We start from the raw sequence: 27,178 nt of genomic DNA, 5'->3' as shown, positions 1-27,178 counted from the left end.
ACAACAAATCAATTATGCAGCATTTATTGTTGTTTTTTTATGCTTTGGGAAACTCGGCATAGGCAATGAAAACAATAAATATGGATATTATGCAAAACATTTTCCTAATGAAGCATTTTACACAATGTACAATATTCCTTCTTCCCCACCACTTGCTTGAATATTCTATACACATTTCCACACAAATAAACATACCTCCATGCAGAAACCCTGAAAATGGGATGTGGAGTAATGGAAAAAGAAATGAACACTAAATGCACTTCTCGTGTGGATTTTTGTGTCGTTAAAAACTGCTAATAAACCACGAGGAGAAATGAAGATCTGTGCTGTTTTTAAAGTACATAAAATGAGTTTAAAAAGTGGCCTTTCTGCTCAGGAGTTCCCTACGACTGGTGCAGTGATGACGAAGCATCCGTGTGTGTGGCGTTCAGATAAGACGGTCCGTTCCCGGTAATTCCCGGGTCTTAATAATTTATTTAAATGTGTGCTGTGTGTGAAAGTGCCTGCAATCAGTAGTCCGTGTCGGAGCCCTCGGCGTTGTCGACATTGCGGGAGAGCATGTAGTTGTCCATGTCGATGGAGCGACAGTTGTTGATGGCGTAGCGCAGCCGCTCCGCCATGACGGCCTGGCTGGAGTACGGAGGCAGACGCAGCTGGAAGAAGCAGGTCTGGGAGGTGGGGAGGCTGTCGTACGGCTGTGGAGGAAACACAGAAACTCTCATCAGCTTCCTGGAAAACAGTTCGTCTTCACGCTGAGAGGAACCAATCAGATTGATCTTTCTGGAACTAATCAGCCATTGGTTCAGACGTCTGATGGACCTCTCACTGACCTGTTTCGCATTAAGGCCCCGACGCTGTGATTACTAAAGGGGGATTAACTGTATATTCTCCGTTAAGCCTCCTCACAAATGTGACTTACACATACAGCAGCTGAGGCAATACCACGTGAGAGCCGCTCTGTGATTGGTCGGCAGCTCAGGCTTTATGTTTCTGATGCCGGTATAAAGGGAAACCAGCTTTGTGTGGTTGCAGTGTAAATGCAAATGGACAATGATTAACTTCCCTCCATGTTGTTGTAACCCATCCATAATAATACCACCATACAGTGCATACTTCCTGTGGTTAGTAGGCGGCGCTATGACTGAGCATTGGTAGGTTAGCGGCTCCTTTTTCATGGCAAAACAGTGATTATTGAGGCAGCGCCACAAACACACCGTAAAACCATACCTCAAGATTTTGATAACTTTTAATCTTGAACTTCTTGAGAGCGTACTGACCACATTTAAAGTTTAATCCATCAGTTCTACAGGAGTCTGTGAGACCGATTCAGGCTGCTTTTCTTCCATCTAACCTCTGTAAATAAATAGAATCAATAAACTGGAATGATCCTGAAATGTTGGGACCGGCTCACTCACCCTGTCCACCTTCATGATCTGAAACCTCTGCGAGATGTCGGCCGTGTTGGCGGGCAGCCTCGAGCGTCCGGAGACGAAGCGCATGAAGAGGACTCGCTCCTCGTTGGAGAACTCCTCCAGAGTCTGCCAGAACCACTGCACCAGCGAGTGCTGCTCGTCCACCTCTCTGTAGCGCACCACCTTCTTCAGCACGTCGCAGCAGATCTCCGGCATACCGCACACCATCTGCTCCAGCTGCTTGGCCGTCAGCAGCGACAGCAGCGGCACCGGGACGATCCACGACATGCCCTCACGCACCGCCGCCACCTGGGAGGAGGAGGAGGGGGAGGAGGAGGAGACGGTTTATGTTTGACTCGTCGGTTGTTATTACAGTTACAATTATCTCGAACTATGAAGCAGGTCGGTCTTTCGATCTGCTTCATAAAATGATTGGTTCTGTGAATGGAGTCTGGTTTTATCGGTTTAAATCTTTCTGCCAGGAAGAAACTGAAGATCAGATTCAATTTGTAACCTCCGACAGTGAAATGTGATACTGTCACTACATCACTTCTGTATCTGTTCTCATCCTGAACGATAAAGAGTCACTTTAAAACTCCAGAAACAGACGTTCAGTTTACCTCTCATCAGATCTTACCTGTCGATCGATTTCATGCAGCCGGTACTCAATAGCTCGTTCCACGTACTCCTTCCTGTTGGAGAAAGTGAGCGGGATGCTGTTTCCTCCCGGGATGATGGGCACCATCTTGCCATCTGCACTCTGCCCGACAAAGGAATCCAGAGGAATCATCTGGAAAACAAACACAAAGAATAATCAGGCCAATAAATGTAACTGCTGCTGTTAGTGGACTGATTTACAGTCAGGCTCCCACTGCTAGTATCACTCTGGATGTTTTTATCAGTCAAATTCAACTGATCGATAGTTGGTGGCACAAAGAAGTGTTCAATATTCCCACAAAAATAAGGAAGAACAAGACTGGCTGAAGGAAATGAATTCAATTAAACATTGACAAACGATTATTTACAGGATATTTGGTATTTTTCATTTGAACATTTCCAGATGTTTCCATGTCTCTAAATGTTGAGATTTTCCAGGTTTTCCAGGATGTGTGGGACAGAACCAGTTAGCGAACCATGAGAGTTACATGGACTTTAAATTACATGGAGAGTTTCCAGGAACAGGTAGTGATTAGCAACCCTGCACTGATCTGAGACACTAAAAGCTTTTTCCTTTGAATGAACAGTGACGTAAGCGCTCGCTTACAAAAGCTGAAATGTATTCATGTGTTCACTGGCCTGGCAACCGGCAACAGATTATAATATCACGGTGGGACGTTTGACGGCTCGTCTGGAACTCAAACTGAAGCCAACAGAAAAGGCGGACAGATTCTTTCTCTCTCTCTCTCTCTCTCTCTCTCTCTCGTCTCTTTTCACGCCAAAGCAGCAGATGCAGCCTCTTCCTCTCCTCCCTCGTTCCTGGCTGTCGGAGCCCATCGTGGCAGTGTTGTGGCTCCAAACTCCCCCTTTCTCTCCCCTACAAGGCTGGGAGCGGGGCCAAGTCTCCGGCAGGCAGGATATGCTGCATCAACAGTGGCCCTGGCATTCCTGCAGGCGGGGGCTTTACAGTGCAGAGGTTGTGTGAGGTTGTTTGGACAGAAGAGGGGCTCCGGGGATGTGTTAGCTTTCTGCTGCTCTGTGGGGTTTTTGGGTGTGACGGGGGGGGGGCTCGACATCGACTACAGCAGCGTAGAAGAAAACAGCGGCTGTTAGTCAGAGCTGATGAGCAGCTGCTGGGTTAGCAACAGTTAGCATTACCACCTGTGAATGATGTGTCTCCATCAGCGTACGTTTGAAACTGAGTGCAGCGGGGGGAGGCGGGGGAGGGGCCGCCCTCCTCTGATTAAAGGGTGTTAACACTGTTTTTATATAGAAATGATTTAACGTAGTCGCCCCAAACTGTCCACTCCACTTTGGACTTGTGATGATTTAATACAGTCGAGGGCGTGTTGAGACGATTTCAACACACAAAATACCAGTGTTCATAAATGTGGTGCTGTAAGAAGGTTAATATTCACACCAGCGTTGATGTGCCGGCTCCTGCGAGCTCCCTGGGTGTGGCGTGGCCGCGGTATGTGACATCATTTGAAGTTTGCTTTGGTTTGTGACGGCTGGCTATGGGAATGAAAACAGGCTCACAAGGCTGCGAGCTGGCTGCTTATTATCTCTTTTTAGCGGCGCGCGTGTGATTCTGATGAATCAAACGTTCACATGGCCGAGGAGAAGTAAACACGCTGCCCACGCTGTCAAAACAGCCACATCAGCCACCCTGTGAGTCTTAAGTATTGTGCTGTTGGAGCCTGAGATTAAGCTTAAATACGGTGTAACGCGGCTCTGATCTGCAGCCAGCGAGGATGAGGACGGGCGGTGGTTCCCAATCTGATGAGGACAAATATAAATTCACTGTCCTATCTCCAGCCTGTGTGTGCACGCTGTGATATTTAATATACAGCAGATATCTGTATTATTCTGTATTGGCTGCAGCAACAAAGAACATTTATAAAGTCTTTCATACCAAATTCAATAACTTTACTCAGTTGTTAAACACACTGGAACCACATCTGTTATTATACTGTCCATGTTGTGTTATTAGTGGTTTATACTGTGATTTATAGTGTTTTAATCAGACTGTGAAGCCAAACAATAAAGCTTATTATTATTATTATTATTATGACATCAGATTAGCATTATTACAGACACCTCACAGATATTTCTTTCTATCACGCTGTAATTTCCTCTGCTCTCCTTTATGAACCTCTGTGGTCGAACTAGACTGAAACAGAAGTAACTTTTTACATTTAAACACGTGAATAAAACAATTTAAATTTAAAAACTGACTTTAGTAAAAACATGGCAGTGCACACGCCTCATTCTAAGGTAACAAAAACACAAACAATTTCCCAAATTCAGGTGATTATACACAAATAAAAATATCCCAGCGATCATCTTGAAAGTGTTTCTCCCACTGTGCAGGTGTATTATGTTATTATGTTGCACCTGAGAGACTTTTTGTTATTCTGGACTCATATAATGGATAAACTGAATTAAATTGATTAGAACACAAACAAACAAACAAATTTAATAAAGATTCCTTAAATTCGGCTGTTGTGTGGAAAGGTTTTTGTAAATCAAGTTACAGAAATAACGATGACAAATTAATTGAATTTAAATGAAAAAAATAAAATAAAAACTGCTGCCACAAACCAACCGAGTCTGTCAGCGACTGATCGTCCTGCTGTGTGCTTTCGATTATTTTTACTGTTATTGTTTGATTGTTTATCCTGTTTATTCAGTGTTCTGATGTCCTACGCTTGCTTTTATTGTTTATATTAAAAATCCGTCCCCACCTCGTGGAAGTTCTCCTCGGTGATGCCGCTGTCTTCAATGTGAAGAATGCTTTTGAGCGTCTGCACATAGAGGAGGTCCACTTCCTCCAGGTCCTCCAGCAGCAGGGGGATGCAGCACAGCTGTTTCCACACCAGCGGCGCCAGGTGCAGATCCAGGGGCTTCTTGGTGCGGATGGCCACGCCCATCAGGATGCCCAGGAACTTGAACTGGAGCATGTGCTCATCCAGGCACGCCGACGGGTTGAGGAGGAACCTGGGCGGATCAAAGGGTGACAGAAATATTGTTTCAATATGTTTTCTAATGATGAGTTTAAGATGACAGCCGGGTGAGCGGGAGACCTCGCCAGTGACGCAGCTGGAGGCTGGCGTGAGACGACGACGAGGATGAAGAGAGCTAAATTAAATGGACAGTTGTTTTCCACATGATCTTGTTGAATGGCCACCATATTTGAAAGCTCAGTTAACTGTGAATAAACCTTTCCCTTCAAAGTCTGATGTTCTAGGGTTTCAGCAGTAATATTTCATTAGTTTTGTTCTTGTCTTCTAACAAAATATGGAGCTCGTGTTTCAGGCAGATTCTGTCAGAGGTTCACTGTGAGAGAGGCTGTGAGGGAGAAAGTGACCTTTAATAAGTTACAAAGATAGAAGATGAACAGTAAGAATAATCCTGTGTATCTGTGTTTCTGTTATCAGCTCTGGAGCCAAACTATCAGCATTCATCAATATCTTCTTTAAAGAGGAATATCATATTAATGCAATATTGTTTTGACGGTGTGGATTGAGAACTGTATTTAACTCCATATAATTACAGAATTAAAGCATCATGGTTTTATTTTAACTGTTAGCTATGTAAAGATATAGTGAAGTCATGGTGTCCTGAGCAGGAAATGATGTCACACTTCCTCTGTGTTGCCTCTCTGTGGTTTGTTTATAAATCCAGTCTGGTCCCTCCGTTTGCAACTCAGCTGTTTTTATCATCTACGTCGGTGAATTAAGGATTTATTTCCCCCAAACCAGAGTTGGTGATTGTTGGAAACACTAACAGAGACGCTTTTAATGAGTTTTATCTTGTTTCTGTCCTCTCATAAAACTACTGATTTAATCAATGGACTCTGGTTGTTTTGGTCTGAGATGCACTTTGTTATGTATTATTGTTATTTGTTATTATTATTATTATTAGCTAGAAAACGATTATATTGATGTTAATTAGAGCAGTGAATGTCTCGACTCTCTGCACGCTCCGTCATCCTCACCTGTCTCTGTTGTAGCCGACCTCTGCTGTGGCGTTGGGGGAGGGGATGAGCAGGTCCACCACGCCCGTCTCCAACTCCTACAAACACATTTACAGAACAAGAAGAGATGAACATTAATGTATCAGAGGACACCCAGTGAGGTTTAACCGACACGTACAGATTGTGTGTTTGATCCTTCCAATACCTGACACATCTCTGTGATTGTATCGTCAAACACGCCCCCCGCGTCGTCGGCCCCCTCTCCCACCAGTTTGACCTTCCAGGCCCTGGAGGGCAGTCGGAGGTCTGAGGCGTTCAGCTTCACAACCTGACGAGCGATCTGTACAAAGATCGGTTTACACTTCCGTCCTCTGCACAGAAAAAGAGACAGACGAGAAAAGAACTGTTACAGAAGTTTATCCTCGAGACGCAGGTTTGTGCAAAAAACAAGTAAACTTCCAAATTTAGTGCATAAAAACAAACTTTCACTCATGTTAACAGACATCCAGCAGCCACACAGTCTGATCGTGAGTGTGCTGTTAACTTCTATACAGTGAATACGATCTTAAGAGGACTGTAGGATGACTTGATGAAGATATTCTGTTCAATGGATAATATTTCATCTTCATTACCTGACTATATTCTTTGTATTTCTTTGTTAAATCTGCTCTACAAATACTGCACATTTTATTATTGGGAATGAATTAATGTATTAAAAATGTGTGATCAGATGAATTTTAGTTGGGGCATCCTGGAGGTCTACTGTTTCATTAAATGTCACCTAAAAGTAAAATCATAGCAATATGATGTTTTACCATATGTTGCAGCTCTACTGTCCACTTTAAATAAAGGCCATATGGACTGCTGCTGTATTGGAGTGCAGAGGAGTACTGACCGTGTGGAGATACGTTTGACGGTGATCTGGGGGCCGTAGTTCTTCCCTTGAACCATGGTCTTGCCTATGGAGCGCACCATTGGTAGAGTGTACACTCTGGGGGCCAAGAGGGGCCTCAACTGGCCCTGAACAATCCCCCAGGTACCCGCGTTGTAGTGGGACGTACAGCTCTGCAGAGGAGGAAGAATTACCATTTACGATCATTACATACTGTCACACTGTGTGTGATGGAGCTTTTACTGCCTCAGAAATCTGAAGATTAGTTACTTTAATTTAATAAAAAAGACCTATTTTCCTTTCAGTCAGACATCACATGTAAAGTAGAGAAGTTTGAATCAAAAATATATATAATTGAGTCATGTACTGCCTCTTTGTGTAACATCTTCTCTAAACAAGACACCCTCTTTACCACCATCAGATAACCCTGTGATGTACTCCGCAAGCTGCGTGAGTCAGACTTCATAACATAATGTTGTGGCATCTTTTTTCTTTAGTAAACAACTGGTAACATATTTAAAACTGCAGCTCTGCAACAACACTTCATCTACGTTCCTGTAATGTGTCCCGGTTCTTTGCCTACCTGGTTGTTGGGGCTGAGGTTGAGCAGTCTCCACGAGGAATACATGAGGTCGGAGAAGTGGTAGAGGAGTCGTAGGCGAGCCCTCACCGCCTCGATGCTGACCTCTTTCAGCCCGTTGTACTGAGGCGGCACCGCCACAGGAAGACCCAGTTGGAGAGGAACCGACGAGCCTGAGGAGGAGACATAAAGAGCAGGAGGGCAGGAGAAAGACAGTGAGAGACAGAAGTGGAAAAACTAATTTAAACTTGGTTGCTGCCACAAATCGAGCATTGAATTGGAAATGAAGCATGAAAAAAACAAGTCTATTTGCTGTAGTTTCAGTGGATGCACAAAGATTTTTCTGTTTTCCTTTTATTTGTATTTGGAGGAGGCGATAACAGCGAGTGTGCCTATATTTTATGAGGTATTCACACATGTTTTCAGTTTTATTATCACTTGAAAATAGTCGTTTGGCACATAACCTCTGGAATGAGGACTCAGCAGCTTTCGAACCACAATACATGAAATTCCTCAGTGTTTGTTCACCAAACAACGCCAATGCCTCATCTGACAACAATGTGCTGTGCCCCAGTTTGGTATTTAGTACACGTTGCAGCAGCACCGCAGGAAATCTGACCCTCAGGGATGAAGAGTCTGCCCATTAGACAGCAGTGCCACAGCAGGGGTGTGTGTGTGTGTGTGTGTGTGTGTGTGTGTGTGTGTGTGTGTGTGTGTCCAACCTGGTGCTCGGGGCGGCACAGAGGGAGCCGTCCAGGCAGCACTGTGGCAGCGTCCTGCAGAGATCTGGTGGATGTGTTTTCCCTGCAGCGCCGTCAGCACCGTAGGTTCTCTTACATGGTTGGTGTGACCCAGACCGAGCTAGACGACAAAGCCACAGTTCAACGTCACATCAATTCATCATTAATTAAAGGTTGTGTGAAAACCGCTGAAGCACTGAGACACATTATAAAAAGTAAAGTCATTTCAGTTCAGTTTTATATATTAAAATGATTAAATAAAAGTTTAACAATACTTGATGTCTCGTGTCATTCTCTTAAGTTTCTGAATAGATGACACACGATCATCCCGATCACTCGTAATGAGCGACAATAATCAGGTGAACACAATCTTTTTACCTTTTATCTTTTATAAGTTAGAACTCCTATTATTTTCATTCTTGATTATGTTAATCAAGTTAATAATTTGGTCTGGAAAATATCCACTGAAGTTTCCAAGAGCAAGTCGACTTAATTTTAATTCTTTGTTTTGTCCAAACAGTCAAAAATTCCAAATATTTGCAGTTTATCTTTATAGAAAACTGAAAATAATTAGAGCTGACAGCTTGGAAAAGTGTATTTTTATTAAAATATTTAAACAATAAATGATCAGAATGGTTGCTGAGTAATTTTCTGACAATCGATTCATCAATTCATCAGTTTCAGCTCCATTTGTGGGATTATTTCAAATAGATTTTAAACATGAATCATCCTTTAAACTCACTGTTATTGACAGACTGACTGACAACCTTTCAGAGTTAGGGTAGCAGCAGGTTACCTGTCCCTCTGAGTTGCTGCCCCAGGTGTAAACGTCTCCCGTGGAGGAGAGCACCAGAGTGTGTTCAGCTCCTACAGCGACATCCTGGATGTGGATCCCTGACAGGGCTGGCACCTGCTGCGGCCGGTTGTGGTTCCTGGCTCGGCCTTCTGGCAAGCCAATTAGGCGGTCTGCAGCGGGGGAGGAAAACAAAGATTTTAATGAAATGGTAAAGAAAAAAAAAAAAAAGATCCTGACAAGAACATTATAGTGAAAATGCGGCAGTTTGTTTGGCATAAAGTTTATTTGTTTGTAGGGACAGATGCAGTAAACACAGACAGGATGACAACAGCTATCTGACGCAAGTGTTTGTAGGATGTTAGATGCTAATTCATAACACCCGTCCTTACAAGGGATTTTATGAAAATAAGAGGTTAACACAGGAAGGTCAAAGAGTGAACAGAACACAAAAAGTGTTGAAGTTAGCAGGAAATTTCAGCTGATCAGGTAGTGAGCTGCAGAAATCCAGAAATCTTAAAATCAATTCAAAAACATACAGGAAGCCAGGGGAGAGAAGGGTGATGTGATGCCATCAGTGGTAAACGGTTAATGGATTATCTTCTAACTAATCACTATTATAATATTAAAAACCTGTGAACATCCAACCACTGCGTACCTTGACCAAACGTGAAAACTTTGCCATCTTTGGTTAAAGCCACGGAGAACTGCGTCCCACAAGCCACTTTCTTGATGTTGATTCCACACAGCACGTCCACTTTCTAAAGGAATTTCAAAATAAAACGTTATTACATTTATTTCAAAAGTGGATAATCTGTTTCAGAGGAGGGAAACACAGCAGGCCTCACGGTGCCACAGCGCCTACCTGAGGTGAGGACTTGGCTGTGGAATTGCCAAGTCCCAGTTTCCCGTAGTCTCCATCACCGAAAGCCCAGACCATCATCCCGTCAGCAGAGACGACCAAAGTGTGGTTCAAACCGCAAGCCACCTGAGGAGGGAACACAGGTCAACATAAACCCTGAGAGGTTGTTCATCATCATGTTTACTGAACCAAAACACAAGAAAGAAAGAGAAAATAATGCCATAACTGTGGCAACAAACACAAAAATGAAGGTATGTAAACACTCGATGCTGGGAGACTTTACCAAAAAACTAACGTCACAAATCTGGGAGTGATTTTACATACTGATTTAAATTCAAATTCTCGTTTTAACCAGGAAATTAAATAAAACCAACAAACAAAGAAACCTATTTATTATTATTTTATTTTATATATATTCATTACCTGTTGTTTAGATTACTGTAATACTTAAAGAAAGCTTCAGCTAGTCCAGAACGCTGCATCTGAACTAAAACGAAGAAACCAGATCACATCAGTCCTCTGATGAAGACTCTGCAGTGGCTGTCTGAATCTATTATAACTGATTTTAACTTTCTTTTACTTGTTTATAAAGATTTAAATGACCTTGAGACTGAACTGTGGAAGTTGCTGCCTCCAGATATCAAAGCTCTCTAAGTGCTTTTACTTTGGAGTAACATTAAAGCTTTTGTTTGTAGGTTTTAATCTTTGGTTTTTACATTATTTGTCTCCCTGGTGTTTATTTTTATATTGACTTTATCAATGTTAGCCTCACACAGTTTTATTTATTGTTGTTCATGTTTGTATGAAAGGTATAAATAAAGGTTTCTCTTTGGTCAGTTCTAACATCCTTCCTGTCCTACCTGTCCCACTTGGTAGCCCTCCAAAGCAGTGACCTTCTCTGGCAGCTTCTTGTTGGAGGTGTTTCCTAAACCCAGTCTGCCGTAATCGCCGTTACCAAATGTGAACAGCTTCCCATCAGCTGTTACCACTGCAGAGTGTTTGAACCCACAGGACATCTGCAGGACAACAATCAGAGATAATGTGTGAGTGCAACCGAGCCAACAAAAACACCTTGAACTGTTTATTATTATAAAGTACTCTTGAAGTAAACGGGGCACAGAAATCTATATTTCTGTCTATAAAATCCTTTTAACTGTGTTCATAAATACTCTTGAGGAGGGAAAGACTGACCTGCACCACCTCCTCTCCTTGCAGGGCTTCGATCTGTCTTGGTCGGCGCTGGCGGTCGCTATTCCCGTGGCCCAGCTTACCGTAGTCCCCGTCCCCCCAGCTGAACACCTCACCGCTCTCCGTCAGGGCCATGGAGTGGCCGTCACTGCCGCATGACGTCACCAGCTGAGTCACGACAAAACCTGAGAGACGAAGAGACGGCCGCCCGGTCAGAGAAGAGCTAAACACTTTACGGCTGTTAAAGAAAGGAACTAAAATTCTAATTACATTCATTTAAGTTCACTTTAGAGCTCAAACTTGCAGCTTTTCGAAAAGCACATCAGACTTTTCCGTCTCCTCTCTGACTGTGAAACTCCACTAACACAAAGTGACGACTTCTCTTGAGAACTGATGCACTTAATATCATCGTGTAAAATCTCCTTTTAATGTATATCTAAAAAAATCTGTATTTGAAGGGTATATTAACAAAGCCATATTTAATCAACATTTCATTCTTCTGCACTCATTTTCAGGTTGTAGCCAGAAGTTTTTGACGCTTTCTGTCTTCTCATCAAATCAAATCTGATTACTGATCTTTGAGCTCTTTATAAATTGAGTTACTTGAACCGAATTACATTAAATAAGCGAATCGAAAGGATTCAGATTCGATAAGATGCCATCAAACCACAACATTATCCTAGTTTGACCGCCGTTAGAGGACACATGTTACAACAGTACAATAGTGAATCAGCCATCAGCTAACAGTTAGTTTAGTAAGAACAGATATTTTACCTTGAAGAGCTGAGATGACGGTGAGAACGTGCAGGTCGTCAGAGTTGCCCTGCCCCAGACGGCCGTAGCTGCCCTCCCCACAGGCCAGCACTGTCCCGTTGGGCTGGATCACAAAGGTGCAGTTCTGACCACACACCACCTGACGGGGGAGAGCGGGTGGTGAGGAAGGACATAAAGAGGAAACAGATGCAGGAAATGAACAGTGGTGGTATACAGCAGATAAACAACGGGAGCAATGATCACATTTTATGAAATTGGACAACAACAGGAATCAGATTTTAAGCTGGGAAATTTCCTCCTGTTCATGTTAATTAATTCAATCTTCTCTCTTCTATAAAGTTGGAGGGATTTAATTTTTTTTAAATGGGCAAAATTAAAGTAGCAGAATGTAAAAATATGTATCTAATAGAGACATTATGTATATTTAGTGTTCAGGGTTAAACTTTAGACTTTCTAAGAACACTACGAATTCAATTTAAGACCAATTTTATGTCCATACTGGCAAAAAAACTTTAAAAGGATATGAAGAAAAATCTGTATTGTTTCCATGTTTTTTTCGTTTAGTAGTCAATACAGCATGTTTAATATAAATATTTCCCAAAAGACACATAAAAAAAGGGACTGAAAAATGCAACTTTATACAAGTAACATTAACTTCATTAATCCAATCAACTTTTAAGACCTTTTCAAAATCATATTTTAGGCCTGAAACTCAGATATTTGTATTTAGGACTTTGTAAGACCCTGTGGACATCCTGACAGTGTGACAGGCAATACATGTATTTACTCTTCTACGTGTGTCCTTTACTCTCTTGTGATGTAACTGGATGTGTTGTGTAGATGTAAATAAACAAAGACAGGACTGTCTGTGTACCTGCTGTGCCTGAGAGAAGGATGGGGCGGTGGTTGGCACCAGGATGTTTCTGCCAGCCTCTGCCAGCTGGCCGTGTCTCCCTGCACCCCACAGAAACACATCACACTTCCCCCCGAGGTGCCAGTCCTGCAAACACGCGCAAAAATGTTTAAAAAAATGTTATTATCACCAGGGTCGGAGGAGAATAAACTTAAAACCATTTATTACAGCTAATGGAGGTATCAGTCTGAATTACCTCTGGTCTCGAGGTGGCCCAGGACATGATCTGTTCATCCATACCAGACCCCCATTTACTGTTGTCCTGGAATAAAACAGAGTGCAAACACTGTTATTATCAGCAACAGACCGTGTTAATGACATTATAAATGACAGCTCCAGCAGTTAAAGCCTCTCTCACCATGAGCAGGGCCATTTCATCTTTGGGCACGGGCTCCAGGTCGGGGACAGAGAACGACTCGGGGAAGGTGGCGCCCCGAGCGAGGGCCTCCGCTGCTTTGACTGTTGTAGAGAAGCAGTCCAGCCAGGCCCACTCGCTGGCACACCAGACGGCGGTGCCAGACTCCGGCGGGCAGTGTCGGAGGGGAGGCGGCACCGGGGGGCGACACAGGAGATGGTCCAGGTGGAGACCCACAGCCAGGGAGGCTAGGCACTGCATGTAGGGGCTGTGGACGAGCTGCTCCCCACAAACAACGTGGGGCTGGAAGTCGGGAAGAAAAGGGGAAACATCAGCAACGACAATGATGGAATTTAAAAGTAAAATCACCCTCAAATCGCCTCAAACTGTCCTAACCTGTTCCGTACGTCAGCGAACAGGCTGAGCAACGTGTCACTTGTTTGAAACACGTCTTGTCCTGGTTTTTATTTTTACTCATTTTCACACTCCACCTCAAACCTGCTAACAGGAAGTGTGGAGATCTGGCTATGTGCGACCAGTCAGCAGTCAATATGGGTACGTGGGTGAAGTTTTCTTCCTGCAATGAGTCTGACGGTAGACTAACTTATATGATCCACGGCTCCTTTTTATAAGGATATCCTCAGAAAGGACGAGGTTTGGAAGGAAGTCGGGGAGTAAATTGTCCCTTCAACTATGTAAAAACAAGTTTGACAAAAGTTAAAACATGAATGTGGAGAACATGTTAAATTGTCCCCGTACCTTCTCGTAGGCATACTGCTCCTGCAGCATGACGGGCAGCCTCTCCAGGAAGGCCCTCATGCAGGGAGCCATGTTGAGGCCGACGACGCCCTGCTTCTTCAGAGCCGTGCGGCACGTGGCCAGCACGTGGTTGGATGCCATGAACTCCTTGGAGCAGTTCACAACCAGCACATCCTGGAAATGAAGCAGACCAGAGAGCAAATAAATATCAATTTAATCTACTTTTAGGTATTTTTTAGGGACAGTGTTTTGATTTGTGATGCCTCTAGTGGATTGGTTTTTTTTAGAGAGCTACAAACAGGGACAAACATCAATCAGATCAGGACGTCTTACCTTTGACCTGTTGGAGCAGACGGCGACACCCACATCTGGGATCCAGACTATATTCTGGATTGCCCCTGAACCGGCTACTACTGTCTGTAGCACTGACCCATCCTGTTGGCACACACACACACACACACACACACACACACACACACACACACACACACACACACACACACACACACACACACACACACACACACACACACACACACACACACAGTGAAGAGGCATTCAGTGTCACTGTAAACTTCAGACCTGCACTGCCAGTAATATGAGTGTGTAATGACTCATTTGTTCTTTTCACCTCTGTGCTCGTGTATTGTGCGTTTCCCACGTACATCTGTGAATCTTTGTGACTCGTACCTGCAGTACTTGCGTATATCCTGTGTGGGTGTTTTCACCTCCATCTGTGTGCGTGTGTGTATATGTGTGTGTGTGTGTGTGTGTGTGTGTGTGTTTCTTACCCGCAGGGACCAGATGTTCATGAGGCCTCCCACTCCTCCAGATGCCAGAGCCAGACCATCGGGGCTGAAGGCCAGCGTTCTCACTGGAGTGATGTGTCCCTTCAGCTGAAACACACATACCGCTCCGTCTCCTGACCACCGGGAAGACTGCAGCACAGAGACAACAGGTGAGTGGAGGAGAGGACTATGTTAGCTGAGATACAGTTAGTGATCTGGACTGCAGGTATGGTCAGAAACACAGCGCTCCCACTCTTTCTAAGAAATGTTTCATTTTCAGCACTTGCTCACATGTGGTGGTCAGCTGTAGGTGGTCAGTGTTTATGGGATGTTAGCTCGCCTTCACGGCACTCTTGGCTGTCTCCGGGAACTGACTACAGTTTTCCTCTAATTTGGCCACAGCAAATAAACAATTCATTGTTTTTTACAGAAATTCATCTTCTCACCTGTTATGCTATTGGCCCGTTACAGGGGTCCCACTCTTTCTTAGAAATCCTATTCCAGGACCATTCCAGGACATTTTCCAGGTGTTTTCGACTAAAATTCGTATAATTTTACTGGCAGGACGACTGTTGACACATTTAACCCCGGTTTTATTCCTCCAGATTTTTCCACTGCAGCATATTGACTACAGTTTTCCTCTAACTGTAACATCGACAACTCGACGCCAAAAAGATCTTTACAAGTCAGCAGCTCATCCTATAAAGACTCAAGTTTCAAACTAAATATGCGACCAGGTTTATGTAGGCGATCTGAGTGAGGGGCTGAAATAATAGAAACATTTTCCAGGACAACATAGATTATTTCCAGGATATTTGGTCATTTTAATCAGTTTCCAGGTGTTTCAATGACTGGAAAACTAGTCAATAAATTTCAAGTTTTTCTAGTATTAGCGGAAACCTGAAATATTTAGAAGCTAAGGCAAAAAAAACCTTCGACTTTCATCAAACCTCTTTTTCATTATAACATTAAAATCATGAATGATAAAATGATAAAAGCAACATAAGATCTCATTTCTTGTCCACTTTGCTTATTATAGGAAAATAATAGAGTTAGTACCATGAATTTGGGTTTTGATTCATTCTCCCACCACCCCTCCGACTCAGACGGAGAGGATTCTGGGAAGTTAGAGATGTTCTGAGGAACAGTCCAGACTGTCACCAGGCCGTTCTGGCAGCATCTGAAACACACAGCGACACGTGAAAACCAGAAGATATTCTGTCATTGAAACATAGAAACCTCATGTTACAAACGTGCCGGGTTGAGAACGAAAATGTTTCCTTGAGATTGCAGCAGATTAAAAGCTTCATATTAAGGGCTTGTGTCCTAATGTTGTTATTTTCTGAGTGTAAGCCCCCTGAGTGCTTCTAGTTGAAAAGCTCTTAACTTTTTTTCAGAAAGGCACTGGAGTCGTCAATCAGATATTGGATTCGGGACTTGTCACCCCGGTAACCAAGAAGAGGACAAGTTCTGACTGTGTCTCTCTATCCTGAGCATTATGATATGTCAGAGTCATAACAGAGACAGAAAGGACTTTTTATCTCTACCCTGCCAGACAATAACTTCATAAAGTGTTAAATAAAAACAAAGTATAATCAGCCATAATCCCGCCTGTATTTGAGGACGTACATGGAGAACATGCTGAGGGGCTTTGGCCCACGTCCAGGCAGGCTGCACCAGGCCACACCGTTGACCAGGGACGGGTGTCTCAGACTCTGCAGGCAGCGCCAACCAGAGCCGGAGCCTGAGTCTGAGCGAGAGTCCGGACTGGCCCACAGCTTCACCGTCTCCTCTTTGGCACAGGTCAGCAGCATCTGACCGGTAGGACTCCACTTCATACTGGTGATCGACTCCTGTAAAAACCACACGCAGAGAGATTCAGCTCAGAGATTCTCAATCGAAACAACAGACTGTTGATTTGTGTAGAAACTGTTTACCTTGTGCGCATCAATGACCACGATGGCTCCTTTTTCTAAGGGCTCTTTGGATCCTATCAGCAGCTTCCCATCTGCGTAGCCCACAGCAAAAGGCTTGTCTTCGCTGTACCAGGCTATGTGCATCACTGCCACTGAGAGAGGAGGCAGACAGGTGAATAAATAACAAAGATTGTAAATTACTGACTGACAAAGAGATTTAAAAACATCTTCTTCTTACCATCTTTCCTGTAGCAGTGCTCCAGCTCGGTGCGGTGCATCCTGGAGGTATCCAGCACCTCAATGAGGCCCAGAGATCCATCCATCCGTCCCACCAGCAGCATGTCCTTGGGTTCCCCGCACCACAGCGACTCTACCTCCTCTTTAGGCCACGCCAGCGCCGAAACCCAGTGAGGCTGCACGTCCAACAGGCCCTTACCACCTTAGAGGAGAGGAGGCGAGTGTGGAGCTGTTACAGCAGGCCTTTTATCACACTGACATTATATGTTTACACTTAAAAAGGCAAAAAACAATCAGGGTTTCCGTGGGGTTCAACAGGGTAAATTTAAGACCTATTAAGACCATTATGAATCAAATTTAAGACCTATTTTATGACCATACTGGCAAAAAATAGTACAAAGGATGTGAAGGAAAATTGGTATTGGTTCTATTGGTGATCCAAACCGCAGAGCTGCAGTGTTTTAATTAAGGTCAAATGTGCATCATAATGAAGTAGAGAGCTGCTGTAGAGCTGCAAAGATTCCCTGGCCTTTAAAGCTGGTTTTCCAGATAAAAAACAAAACAAAAACATGTTTGTTTGCTTCAGACCCCAAAAAATGTTACATGATCTTTTTTTTTTCCAGTGAAAATGAAATTTATGATGCAGAAATGATCATTCCCACACTAACTGTGAATCATATCGCATTATCTGTCAAAATAATCACAATAAGATGTTTTTACTATAATGTGCAGCCCTCCTCTATAATCGTAAAGCTGCTGTGCAAATAGTTTTATTGATTGTTAAAATTTAAATTATTGCATTTTAGACTCTTTTTTGAAGAAACTGTGGACACTCTGATCAACGGCCACAGAAAGATAGTAATGCATGGAGTGGGTTTAATTCACTTGTGCATAAGGAAGGACACAGTCACATTTCAACGGCACATGTGCTCATGAAAGCTAACAGGAATGTGGTTGTGGACTTTCATCCTCGAGGCGATTCAAAGTGGCCAAGGACAGATGGTGCATGCTGCAGGGCGTGTGGCGGGAGGCAGGAAACGATGATTGGACCGCATTCAGTCCCCAGGCATATTTATTTTTAATGGGAGCTATAAAATCTTAATGCACTCTCATTCATATTCTGTGGACCTCACACACCAGTGATGCAAGCTGTGCCACATAACACATTTAATACCGGAGCAGTTTTTCAAAACAACTTAATGGAGCTCATTATTAACATACTGTAATAACAGGTGAATATTTACCATTAACTTGCCAGATGTTGACCATTTTCTCCATGGCGGAGGCCAGATATTTTCCAGTGACACTCCATGCAAGAGGAGACAGGCAAGGGTCGCTGGGAGATCCCAAACCTGACATTCCCTCCTCTGAAGAGCCATCGCTGAGGAGACAGGACACACAATCAACACAAATGAGACCAAGACCTAAAGCTGCATTCATTTATTCGTTTGGCCGCTTGGAGGCAGCTGAAAACACAACATCTGACATATTATCACCTCATAAAGTTGTTGTGGGGAATGTGTTAGCAAACTGTGGCCTTTTTACACATCCAGCTGACACAGAGGAACATGTAATCAACGGGTTCAATCTGACACTTTTAAACTCCTTTTTAAGACAATTTAAGACAATTTAAGACCTGTTTTACATCCATTGCAAAGTAGGAAGGATATGAAGGAAAATCAGTTCTGGTTCCATGTTGGTCTAAAGTAATTTATTGTTTCTGTAGTTGTACTATGTGGTTTCTCATGAACGTACTGAGGTACCTGGAGGTAGAACACGAGACTACAGTATCTGTAAGTATTCAGTATTGTTGTCATGTAGTATTTTAATTCATTTGTGGGTTTTTTTAGAAAGCCTTACTCCTTGTTGAAGATGCAGGTCTGCTGGAGGGTGTACTGGTTTTTGGTTACGTTCCACATCCTGACCGTACCATCATTGCCACTAGTTGCCAATAATCCTTTTTTACTGCTCCAACCACATGTGATGACCTGAGTGAAAAGGAGAAAGAATTTGAAACAAACTATTTTGATTTGTAAACCAGCCTGGGAACCCTCTGGATCCTGTAGCGACTCACTCTGCTCTGGTGAGCCTCCAGCTTGATGAAGGAGCACTTTCGCAGGTCCCCCGCCATGTCGGCGAAGGTCTGCGGCCGGCTCTGGTTGTTGTCGCGGTCGTGGGCGGCCAGCGTGCGGACCAGTTGCTGGGCGGCCCACTGGCGGTGCTGCGAGGAGAGCCTGGAGGACAGGCAGCAGGCCGCCAGAGCGTTGGCCAGCTCAAGAGGCCCTACAGCGGAGGGATTATGGGAGGGATGGGCATACAAATGCGCAATTAGACCTGCTCGACACGGAACACAAGGTGACAAAGTTGCCCGGTGAGTGAGAGAAAGCGCACAAATGAAAAAAGACAAACATGAAAACTCCAAAAGAAAATCAAAACCAAAAGGTGACCCGAGTGCACAGAGAGGAGCAGCTGGCACAAGCATGAGTGCATGAAACAGACATCACTGATGAGCTATGACAGTACTACACAAATACGTGCTAATTATAATAATAATAATGAAAAATAATAATCTAATAATCTAAAAAATAAAAATAAAAATACATCATAGAACATTGCTTTGCCTTGAATAACACAACATAAGACAGAAGCGCTGTCCACATCTCAAATTAGCAGAACAAAGTTTGAGGCCACAAATAAAGATAGAGAAGATATTTGAAAGACAAAAGTATGAAATGTGGCTTAATCAGTCAAGGCAATGCCATGTTCAGTTAAAATATTTCAAATACTCTGAGCAACAGCCTTCACACACAGTATCCAGTATCTACTTACATATCTAAAGAACTATAAAAACAACCAAAGAGAAGAAGAAATGCACAGAAACAAAACACGTCACATAAAATGTAACACCGGCTCATTTTTATCTCCTACAAACCTCTTTTCTCCATATCAGCCTTGTCATAAGCAGGTCTGAGTCTGGCCCCTTTATCCGCCAGCAGGGCCACCAGAGCCTGCGTGACCACAAAGTTTGGAGATGTGACGAGCTTGTTCTCCTCGGCCACGCCGCGCAGAAAACTGGGCAGGAACTTCCTCTGGATGGGGTCGTCCACTGTGGTCAGATTCATGCCGGTAGCTGCAGAAATCAGGTTCTGGAAAGGGAAAAATATGACTTAATTGCTTTATCTTTAAAAAACAGGTAACTGGGACCATTTCAGAAAACAATTAGACTGCTTACTAATAACTGTTAAATATAAAAATAAAGACCTGTCTCTAATGACAGGTTTTCTCTTCTGTTAAAATAAATAAAGTATTTTGTTCTTACAGAATCTAATCAGCCAACAACTCTTGAACATCAGACCTCACTAAAGCCATGATATGAATAAAGAAGTTCCAGGCTGATGAGTTATCCTTGTGTACCTGAGTGCAGAGCTGCACCAGCAGCTTGGCAGCATTGGGACTGTTGGAGGCCAAGCAGCCCACTGCTGTGCTGAGGTAAGCCAGACAGGAGATGGGTTTGCTGGCCTTGGTGGCCCCACGGGGCCTTTCAGCGTGGCCGGAGCCTGATGTAGGACTGGTGGAAAGACCGGCCCGACCCGCTGCCGCCAGGCACATTAGTCTGACCAGAGTTCTGATGTCAGTCAAACCAAGAGACTCCAGACCTGCTGCAAGGCTGCAGCTTGAGCCACTGTGTGGGAGGGAGGGAGGCAGGGAAAGTAATGTAAACACAGTTAGACAGCTCTGCTTCCATCTAAATGTCAAGTCAATTTTTTAAATATTCACATAAATGTCATCCAAAAGGTTCAAATAAATACATAATTTGGGGAATTTAACTGCTTTATTTTATTTAACTGCTTTCTCAATATCCAGTTTTTAGTGATTAACAAACAAAGAGTTTCAGTATCAATCAAGAACAGACAAACAAACAACACTTAGGAACAGAGAGAGATGGCAAAATACACAGTATATCTGAGACATAATTTCCAATTGAATCATTGTTTCAATTGTAGTGAATTAAAACCACTTTTATTTATGTAATTATGGCATTTTGAGAATATTGTGATGACATTGGCTTTTTTGATACGACCACTAGGTGGCACCAATGTTGTTAAAATTTCAAATCCTACAAATAGCATAGGCTGAGGCAAAAGTTTCCCCTCATGCAATCTTTTACTAATTGAAAAATAGTCAAACGTTATCATATTATTATTTTTAATAACAAAAGTCTAAATGCAGGCCTTATAGCCCACACAGACAGACAGAGGGAGAGTGCTGTCATGTTCTGGTGGTTTCTTCCATTTTCTCCCTGGTAAAGGTTTTTTTTAGGCAGATTATGATTTGTGATTTGGGCCTAAATAAATGAAATCTGACTTGACTTCTCGTGTTGGTGAAGACTACCTGACAGACAGCAGGGAAAGGGCTCTCATCACCATCGTCCTGGCCAGCAACACCTGTGCCGCAGCCGTCACTCTCCTCAGCGCCATCACTCGGTCATGAGGGTTCTGGAGGGCCGCCGCCTGCTCGCCGAGGGTCACCCTGCCCGATGAACTCTTATCCACCGAGGTCTGACAGCCTGAACACAAACACGGTTTAATGCTTTAAAGAACGCAGGCTGACAGTCGGAGAGGCAGCACACGAAGCTCTACGTAATATCAAAGCATTAAGTATCTTGTTGTCCTCCTCACCGATCTGCAGCAGGGTCTCTTCCATACTGTTGGTGGCTGTCACCATGGCAATGGAGGCTCCCAGCGGGTCGCTGTCGGGGAACTGGACAGCTTCGGGGACGATCCTGCGCTCATTCAGACCCAACGGGCCGGCCAACAGCTCAAACTCCTCCTCCCCAGTCAGCTTCTCATCTTCATCGACGTCCAGCATGTCCCAGTCCTCTGTAGCGGGACAGACGGACACAAGCGATGTGATAATGAAACAGATGCTTTAATACATCACATTGACCCTGAAATGTTCAGAATGCACTTTACCTTCATAGACGCTGTCCTGTTTTCCCAGGAGGTCCGGAGCCTGTCCCTTATACCTGAACACATATCGCAGAATATATCACATGATTCAGTTTTATCTCCTTTAAATATCAAAATAGTGCAGAAATAAATACGACACCATATATCATATACAGAGGTACAGGTGAAACATTTTTAATGTGCTTTGCTTTCGTGTTGTTTCTTCTCCCCGTGTGTGTAAAGGCTTTAATGGTGACATTCCTCACAGAATATCAGTACTGTGGCGTTCATACCTCTCCACAATTGGGACTTTGGCCTTGCTTTTAATGGCCAAGTACTTCTCTCTGCAGCCACCGCACAGCAGGTAGTAGGGGTTCCCACTGCCGCACTCCCCTCCGAACCAGCCGTCCACGTAGGAGCCGTTGCTGCGGTAACCCTGGCGGTTGGCGCTGCGGCCACAGCCCGGGTGACTCTTCTTCATGTGCTGATTGAAGTTGGCGACGTTGGCCTCGCACAGCTCGCACACCACCACTTCATCCCGATCGTCTGTCTCACACACGTGCTGTGAGGGGTGGTACGATTACAGACGGACGCACACACACAAACACATACATGAAGACAAACACGTATTTACACGACACACACACACACACACACACACACACAAGACACAAGACAGAGTTGTTCAGAACAGCAGTTAAGCATCCGTGCAATGTGATGAGTCAGAAATATGAGTCGATGACAACAACAGCCAGTTATCAGCAGTGAGAATAATCATTTAGTTATTAAGTATTAAGTGTTCTTTCATGCCAGTTAGATCAATAGAGTGGGCTTTAAGTGGAAGCGAGAGCGTCTGACTCATGAAGCTCCCATTTGAGAGTGCAGGCACAGTCTGACTTTACTGCGAGTGAGAAGTGATGCGGGGCAGGTGAAGAGCAGAATGGTGATGGCAGCCCTCTAGCCATAGCATAAAGTCACACACACCCATGTTGGCCAGTCCAGTACCTCCGGGATCCACATTCCCAGAATGTCGGTGTCACTGGCGAGGTCCTGCCCGAACATGGCCTCCATGGTCTCCTCGTCTAGGTCCATCTCCAGCTCCTCGTCCAGGTTGAAGTCGTAGAGGGCCCCAGGGTCTTGCTGCTGTTGGAGGGATGAGACCTCCCGGCGGGACTGGCTGTGGTGGGCCTGCACCGAGCGGTACAGTCCAGCTTTAAGGGAAAGAAAGTTTAAAGTGAAGTGAGGAAGTGGGAAATAAAAGTATAAACTAAAGGTAAGAGATGTGAAATATTCTTACCGGCGCGGGCTAACAGTGTGCGTGCAGCCAGGTCGAAGCGGTGTTTCCTCCCGACAGCAGAGCGACCTCTGAGCGGAGCTCCGCTGGAGGCTGATGCACTGTCCTGCTCCAGACCTTCAGGACTGCAAGGTACACAAATATAAACTTTATTTCTATATACTACCATTTATTCAACTTTATAGCATTCAGTATGGAAGTAACTTTTATTTTGATGCTAAAGCAAAACAGATTGTTATTTATTAGAATGGTGCAGAAAATAAGTTTATTAACCAACTATTTCATGCCAGTGCCAACAACTGGTTAGCTCATCGATTAGCTGTCAACTATTAAATTAATCGCCAACTATTTTGAGTCATTTTTAAAGACTAAACAACAAATAGATGAGTCAAGAAAATGATCAACAGATTAACTCATAATGAAAATCATCATCAGTTGCAGCCCTTAACTGACAGCACATGCTGGAGCATCATGTTGTATGTCTGTGAGGAGATCTATTATGAATACCTCTCACTGAAGCCTTCCTCCATTTCTGAAGCATCTGCACTGGCTATGTCTCCAGGAGAGCACAGATACGGGCTCCGGTCCAGAGATTTGCCTCCAGCAGAGGCCGTTGCACCCGGACAGGACGAGTCAGACCCGTCATTGCCGACGCCGCTGCCTCTGGTGAGAGGCTCGTCGTGCTCGTCCTCCGTACCTGGATGTTCTATCATCCACATGGCCAGCACTGTGATGTTCTGAGCGTCAGCTTCTCCTCGAGCACCTGAGGTACCAGGAATACACACCGGAGCCATCAATATACCGCAGAATGATACCATACCACAATACTCACAGTCTAATACCTGCTGGCCTAATTAGGTCAGAGTTAAACCTAATTCATTAAGAATAATAATAACATTGCAGACACGGTGAAGAAGGGAACTTGGAGTGAGACTGACCAGTGGCTTCCAGAGCTTTGGTGATCTGGCGCAGGGAGAAGCCCATCTCCAACAGGGGCACAGCGATGGCAGGAGGAGGGGGAGATGTTGACAACCTGCTGCTGGGGTCTGACAGAGCTGGAACAAACACAATCAGTGAAATTATTCAGACATCTGGGATAAAGGTGTGAATATCGCAATATCGTGTATCACTGAAAAAACATACACAATATTACAATGTGATGAGCTTTTCTCTTTTTTCTAATTTATAGTCTGATAGAAAAACGATCAGAAACTAAACTGAAGTTAGTTTAAGGTTAGATATTAGACTTCGTGTTACCAACTCTGTGATGTTTGTATCAATGACTGATCAGACAGAGACTTTATTTGAACTAATTTGAACAGGAATTTCTAAAAAAAACTGTCTAAAAGCTAAAAACGCTGCAGCTTTCGTGGACGTAAAGACACGCCGCACAAACTTTTCACCAGCTGTTATATTTGACTGCACTGCAATCTGGCATGCTTACAGGTGCCCGTCCTGTTTTGTGGTCTGTTGGGCTGGGAGTCAGGGGAGGTGAGACTCTGCCGGCGGCCGACCTCATCTGAGGGAGACGTTGGCAGAGAGGACACCGGAGGAGTCTGAGCTCGGCGGGTGGGAACCAGGGTGGTGGTTGGGTAGCTTGAGAACATTTGCCTGTCACATCACAGAGAAGCATCAAAATCATCATCTCAATTTAATCACACATGAAAAACAAGGCTACTCACTGGCTGACAATATGTGCAGCCATCTGTTCTGACCTGAGGAGGCTGAGGGGCATGACCCCCGGAGACTCCGAGGCAGGGACAGTCTCTGTGTCTGTGACAGGGGTGGTAGCAGTGGTGGTGTCCTCCAACGAGGAACTCATGAAGGAGGTGGTGCTGGAGGCAGAGGGGCTGGTGGTGACAGGAGTTTGTGCTAACTGCTCTCCCTCTATACCTTCCCCCTCACCTTCTGGCTCACTTCTCACTCCTACGGGAGATTAAAAGAAAGACGAAGATGGAAAAGACGTAAGAAACTCCCGGAGCACTAATTAACAATCTCGGTACATCCTATCTCTACATATTCTCACCAGGCTTGGCTTTGCCTCCACTTGGCTCCTCCAACAGCCCGTTCACAACTAGCTTGTAGATCATGGCCTGTGCCCTCTCCAGGTCTGCCAGGCCCAAGGCCCGCTTGATGGGGGAGCGCATCACTGCCCGCTTCACCATATGGCGCATGAGAAACTGCAGAGCCGCCCGCATCTCCACCTCTTCCTGGCACACAGGCGAGGTGGCAGCTGTGCTCCCGCTGGTGCTGGCATTCAGATCAGCATTGTGCCCGCTGGGTGCTGCTTCCGGTAACACCTTGATGTTAGCAGAGAGAAAAAGGTTAGCATAAATCTGACAATCTTTGACCTGGATCGGTTTCAGGTGTGAGAAGATAGTCGCCTTTTTGAACACAGATTGTTTTAATTATTCCTTTATATAAGAATCGATATATGAACGCAGGGGAGGGAGGTGAGAAACAATAAAGGTGAGTTAGATGAGAAGATCGATACTACTCTCATATCTGTTGGTTAAAGTGTAACCTTCAGTTCTGCTAGCTCCCTCCCAGAAGATTTAAAAACACATCAGAGACCTACAAAGGACCGCGACTTCAGGGGGCTACAGTTTCCTCTAATTGGGCCACAGCCCATAAGTTAACAGTTCAAATCAGCTTCGAATTTATTTTATTTTTAAATTCATCTTCTAGAAAGTGAAAGCCTTTGTGGCATGTACAATTAACTTTACTTTGCATGTATTTATCAACCACAACAACAAAGGTAGATTTGATTAGTAATGGCTGTAAGCATGTAGATATGAGCGTCTCCAGAAAAATAGTCTCGACACAGAAAAGATCATTGCAGGTCTGTTCTGTTTCGTGTCTGGTAAACGCTCTCTGAAGGGTCTTTTGAAGTTATCCTACCAACAGTCGAGTAAATAAAACATTTTCAGGACAACATGGATTACTTCCAGGATATTTGGTCATTTTAATCCATTTCTCTGAATATCAATGTTTTTCAGGACACATTGGTCTAGTCTTTATGCTATGCTAAGCTAAGCTAACCAGGTGCTGGCTCTAACAACATGTTAACAGATGTGATATGTGATATCAATCTTCTCATCTAACTCGTGTATTTCCCAAAATGTCAAACTATTCCCTTTAAGATTTCCTGATGCCACTGGCGTAAGTGATTAAACTTGTATCTGTATGAGTAAACGTAGAAAGTTGGAGGTACCTTTGGTATGAGCAGCAGCTCAGCGTACTTGCTGCAGCTCAGCAGGGCGCTGAGGGCCTTCATGGCTCCCAGGTAGAGGTAGGACAGCTGCACAGCATGGATTTCAGACTGGGTGGCGACAGAGGAAGGAGAAGGCTCGTGGCTGCGGGAGCCGTGCTCGTGGCCTTTCTTCCTGTTCCCCTCGGCAGGTGTATGAGGAGCTGAGGCGAAAAGGGTCTCATTCCCGCCTCCGCTAACAACAGAGGAGATCTCACTCTCTGACTTCGAGTTGGGCGCCACGTGTGCTTTCATCTCTTCCAGGCTGTGGGACACACGCAGGTCAGAGGTCGGGATGTTCGGAGCAGCTCCAGATGAGGCTCCGGTGCTTTCCTTCTGTTCACTACGGTTGTGCCCCTCGTTGTCCGCCTTGTCCTCGTTACTGGTCGGCTCGTGCCCGGTCGAGGCTGCGTTGCGGTGCTTCTTGTCGTGGCGTCGCGCGCTGAGCTTAGCCGCGGTGTCCTCGTGGATGCTGGTAAGGTAGGTGACGTCCAACAGCAGCGAGGCGGTGAGGCCACGGAAACGGGCCACGTCGAAGGGAAGCGGCTCGCAGGGCTCCAGGTTGTATAGTGGAGTGTCACTAGGTGACCAGAAAGTTGGGAAGCTTTAATAGAAGGGAGTGGAGAGTGAAAAGAGACAAGGGAAGGAAACACAAAGTGAGGGACAGGGCCGGAGAGAAAGAGCACAGCATGCAAGACAAATAAAAAGATGGGTATGAAACAAAAAAAATATGCCACTCAATGAAATGTAAGGCCATGCAAAAGAGAAATGGATTAATAATGACAGAAGCATGGATACAGTAAATCAGGGCGAGGGGAAATGGGAGGTGAAAAAACAAGA

At 44.5% G+C, this 27,178-nt stretch overlaps 1 protein-coding gene across 7 annotated transcripts in view; it reads right to left on the bottom strand.

Annotated features, from left to right (window-relative positions):
- Positions 1-8: 8 nt before the first annotated feature.
- The window catches only part of herc1 (HECT and RLD domain containing E3 ubiquitin protein ligase family member 1), a 62,504-nt gene continuing 35,334 nt past the window's right edge, over positions 9-27,178 (bottom strand). For 3 of the 7 annotated variants that reach the window (XM_051378406.1, XM_051378410.1, XM_051378409.1), the window contains exons 38-79: positions 26,303-26,942; positions 25,115-25,388; positions 24,804-25,014; positions 24,533-24,699; positions 24,027-24,143; positions 23,596-23,851; positions 23,092-23,213; positions 22,779-23,005; positions 22,088-22,356; positions 21,819-21,871; positions 21,525-21,725; positions 21,238-21,412; positions 20,260-20,527; positions 19,778-19,991; positions 18,920-19,179; positions 18,706-18,833; positions 18,090-18,226; positions 16,847-17,047; positions 16,630-16,760; positions 16,322-16,545; positions 15,752-15,872; positions 14,696-14,842; positions 14,238-14,339; positions 13,905-14,078; positions 13,149-13,448; positions 12,987-13,052; positions 12,752-12,877; positions 11,878-12,016; positions 11,107-11,288; positions 10,776-10,931; positions 9,919-10,041; positions 9,712-9,814; positions 9,057-9,226; positions 8,243-8,381; positions 7,524-7,693; positions 6,944-7,113; positions 6,254-6,419; positions 6,070-6,146; positions 4,817-5,069; positions 2,050-2,202; positions 1,416-1,721; positions 9-695 (exon numbers count right to left, since the gene is read on the bottom strand). In XM_051378406.1, the coding sequence (XP_051234366.1) occupies positions 510-695; positions 1,416-1,721; positions 2,050-2,202; positions 4,817-5,069; positions 6,070-6,146; positions 6,254-6,419; positions 6,944-7,113; positions 7,524-7,693; positions 8,243-8,381; positions 9,057-9,226; positions 9,712-9,814; positions 9,919-10,041; positions 10,776-10,931; positions 11,107-11,288; positions 11,878-12,016; positions 12,752-12,877; positions 12,987-13,052; positions 13,149-13,448; positions 13,905-14,078; positions 14,238-14,339; positions 14,696-14,842; positions 15,752-15,872; positions 16,322-16,545; positions 16,630-16,760; positions 16,847-17,047; positions 18,090-18,226; positions 18,706-18,833; positions 18,920-19,179; positions 19,778-19,991; positions 20,260-20,527; positions 21,238-21,412; positions 21,525-21,725; positions 21,819-21,871; positions 22,088-22,356; positions 22,779-23,005; positions 23,092-23,213; positions 23,596-23,851; positions 24,027-24,143; positions 24,533-24,699; positions 24,804-25,014; positions 25,115-25,388; positions 26,303-26,942 (7,804 nt within the window). In that variant the 3' untranslated portion in view covers positions 9-509. The remainder of the gene's footprint in view (positions 696-1,415; positions 1,722-2,049; positions 2,203-4,816; positions 5,070-6,069; positions 6,147-6,253; positions 6,420-6,943; positions 7,114-7,523; positions 7,694-8,242; positions 8,382-9,056; positions 9,227-9,711; positions 9,815-9,918; positions 10,042-10,775; positions 10,932-11,106; positions 11,289-11,877; positions 12,017-12,751; positions 12,878-12,986; positions 13,053-13,148; positions 13,449-13,904; positions 14,079-14,237; positions 14,340-14,695; positions 14,843-15,751; positions 15,873-16,321; positions 16,546-16,629; positions 16,761-16,846; positions 17,048-18,089; positions 18,227-18,705; positions 18,834-18,919; positions 19,180-19,777; positions 19,992-20,259; positions 20,528-21,237; positions 21,413-21,524; positions 21,726-21,818; positions 21,872-22,087; positions 22,357-22,778; positions 23,006-23,091; positions 23,214-23,595; positions 23,852-24,026; positions 24,144-24,532; positions 24,700-24,803; positions 25,015-25,114; positions 25,389-26,302; positions 26,943-27,178) is intronic. The other 4 variants (XM_051378411.1, XM_051378412.1, XM_051378407.1 and 1 more) reach the window with 3 other exon arrangements.

The sequence above is a fragment of the Dicentrarchus labrax genome, unplaced genomic scaffold (genome assembly GCF_905237075.1).
Source record: "Dicentrarchus labrax unplaced genomic scaffold, dlabrax2021, whole genome shotgun sequence".
NCBI classification, from domain to species: domain Eukaryota; kingdom Metazoa; phylum Chordata; class Actinopteri; family Moronidae; genus Dicentrarchus; species Dicentrarchus labrax.
The sequence above is the reverse complement of the archived record's forward strand: the minus strand, read 5'-3'. Positions and strand labels throughout refer to the sequence as shown.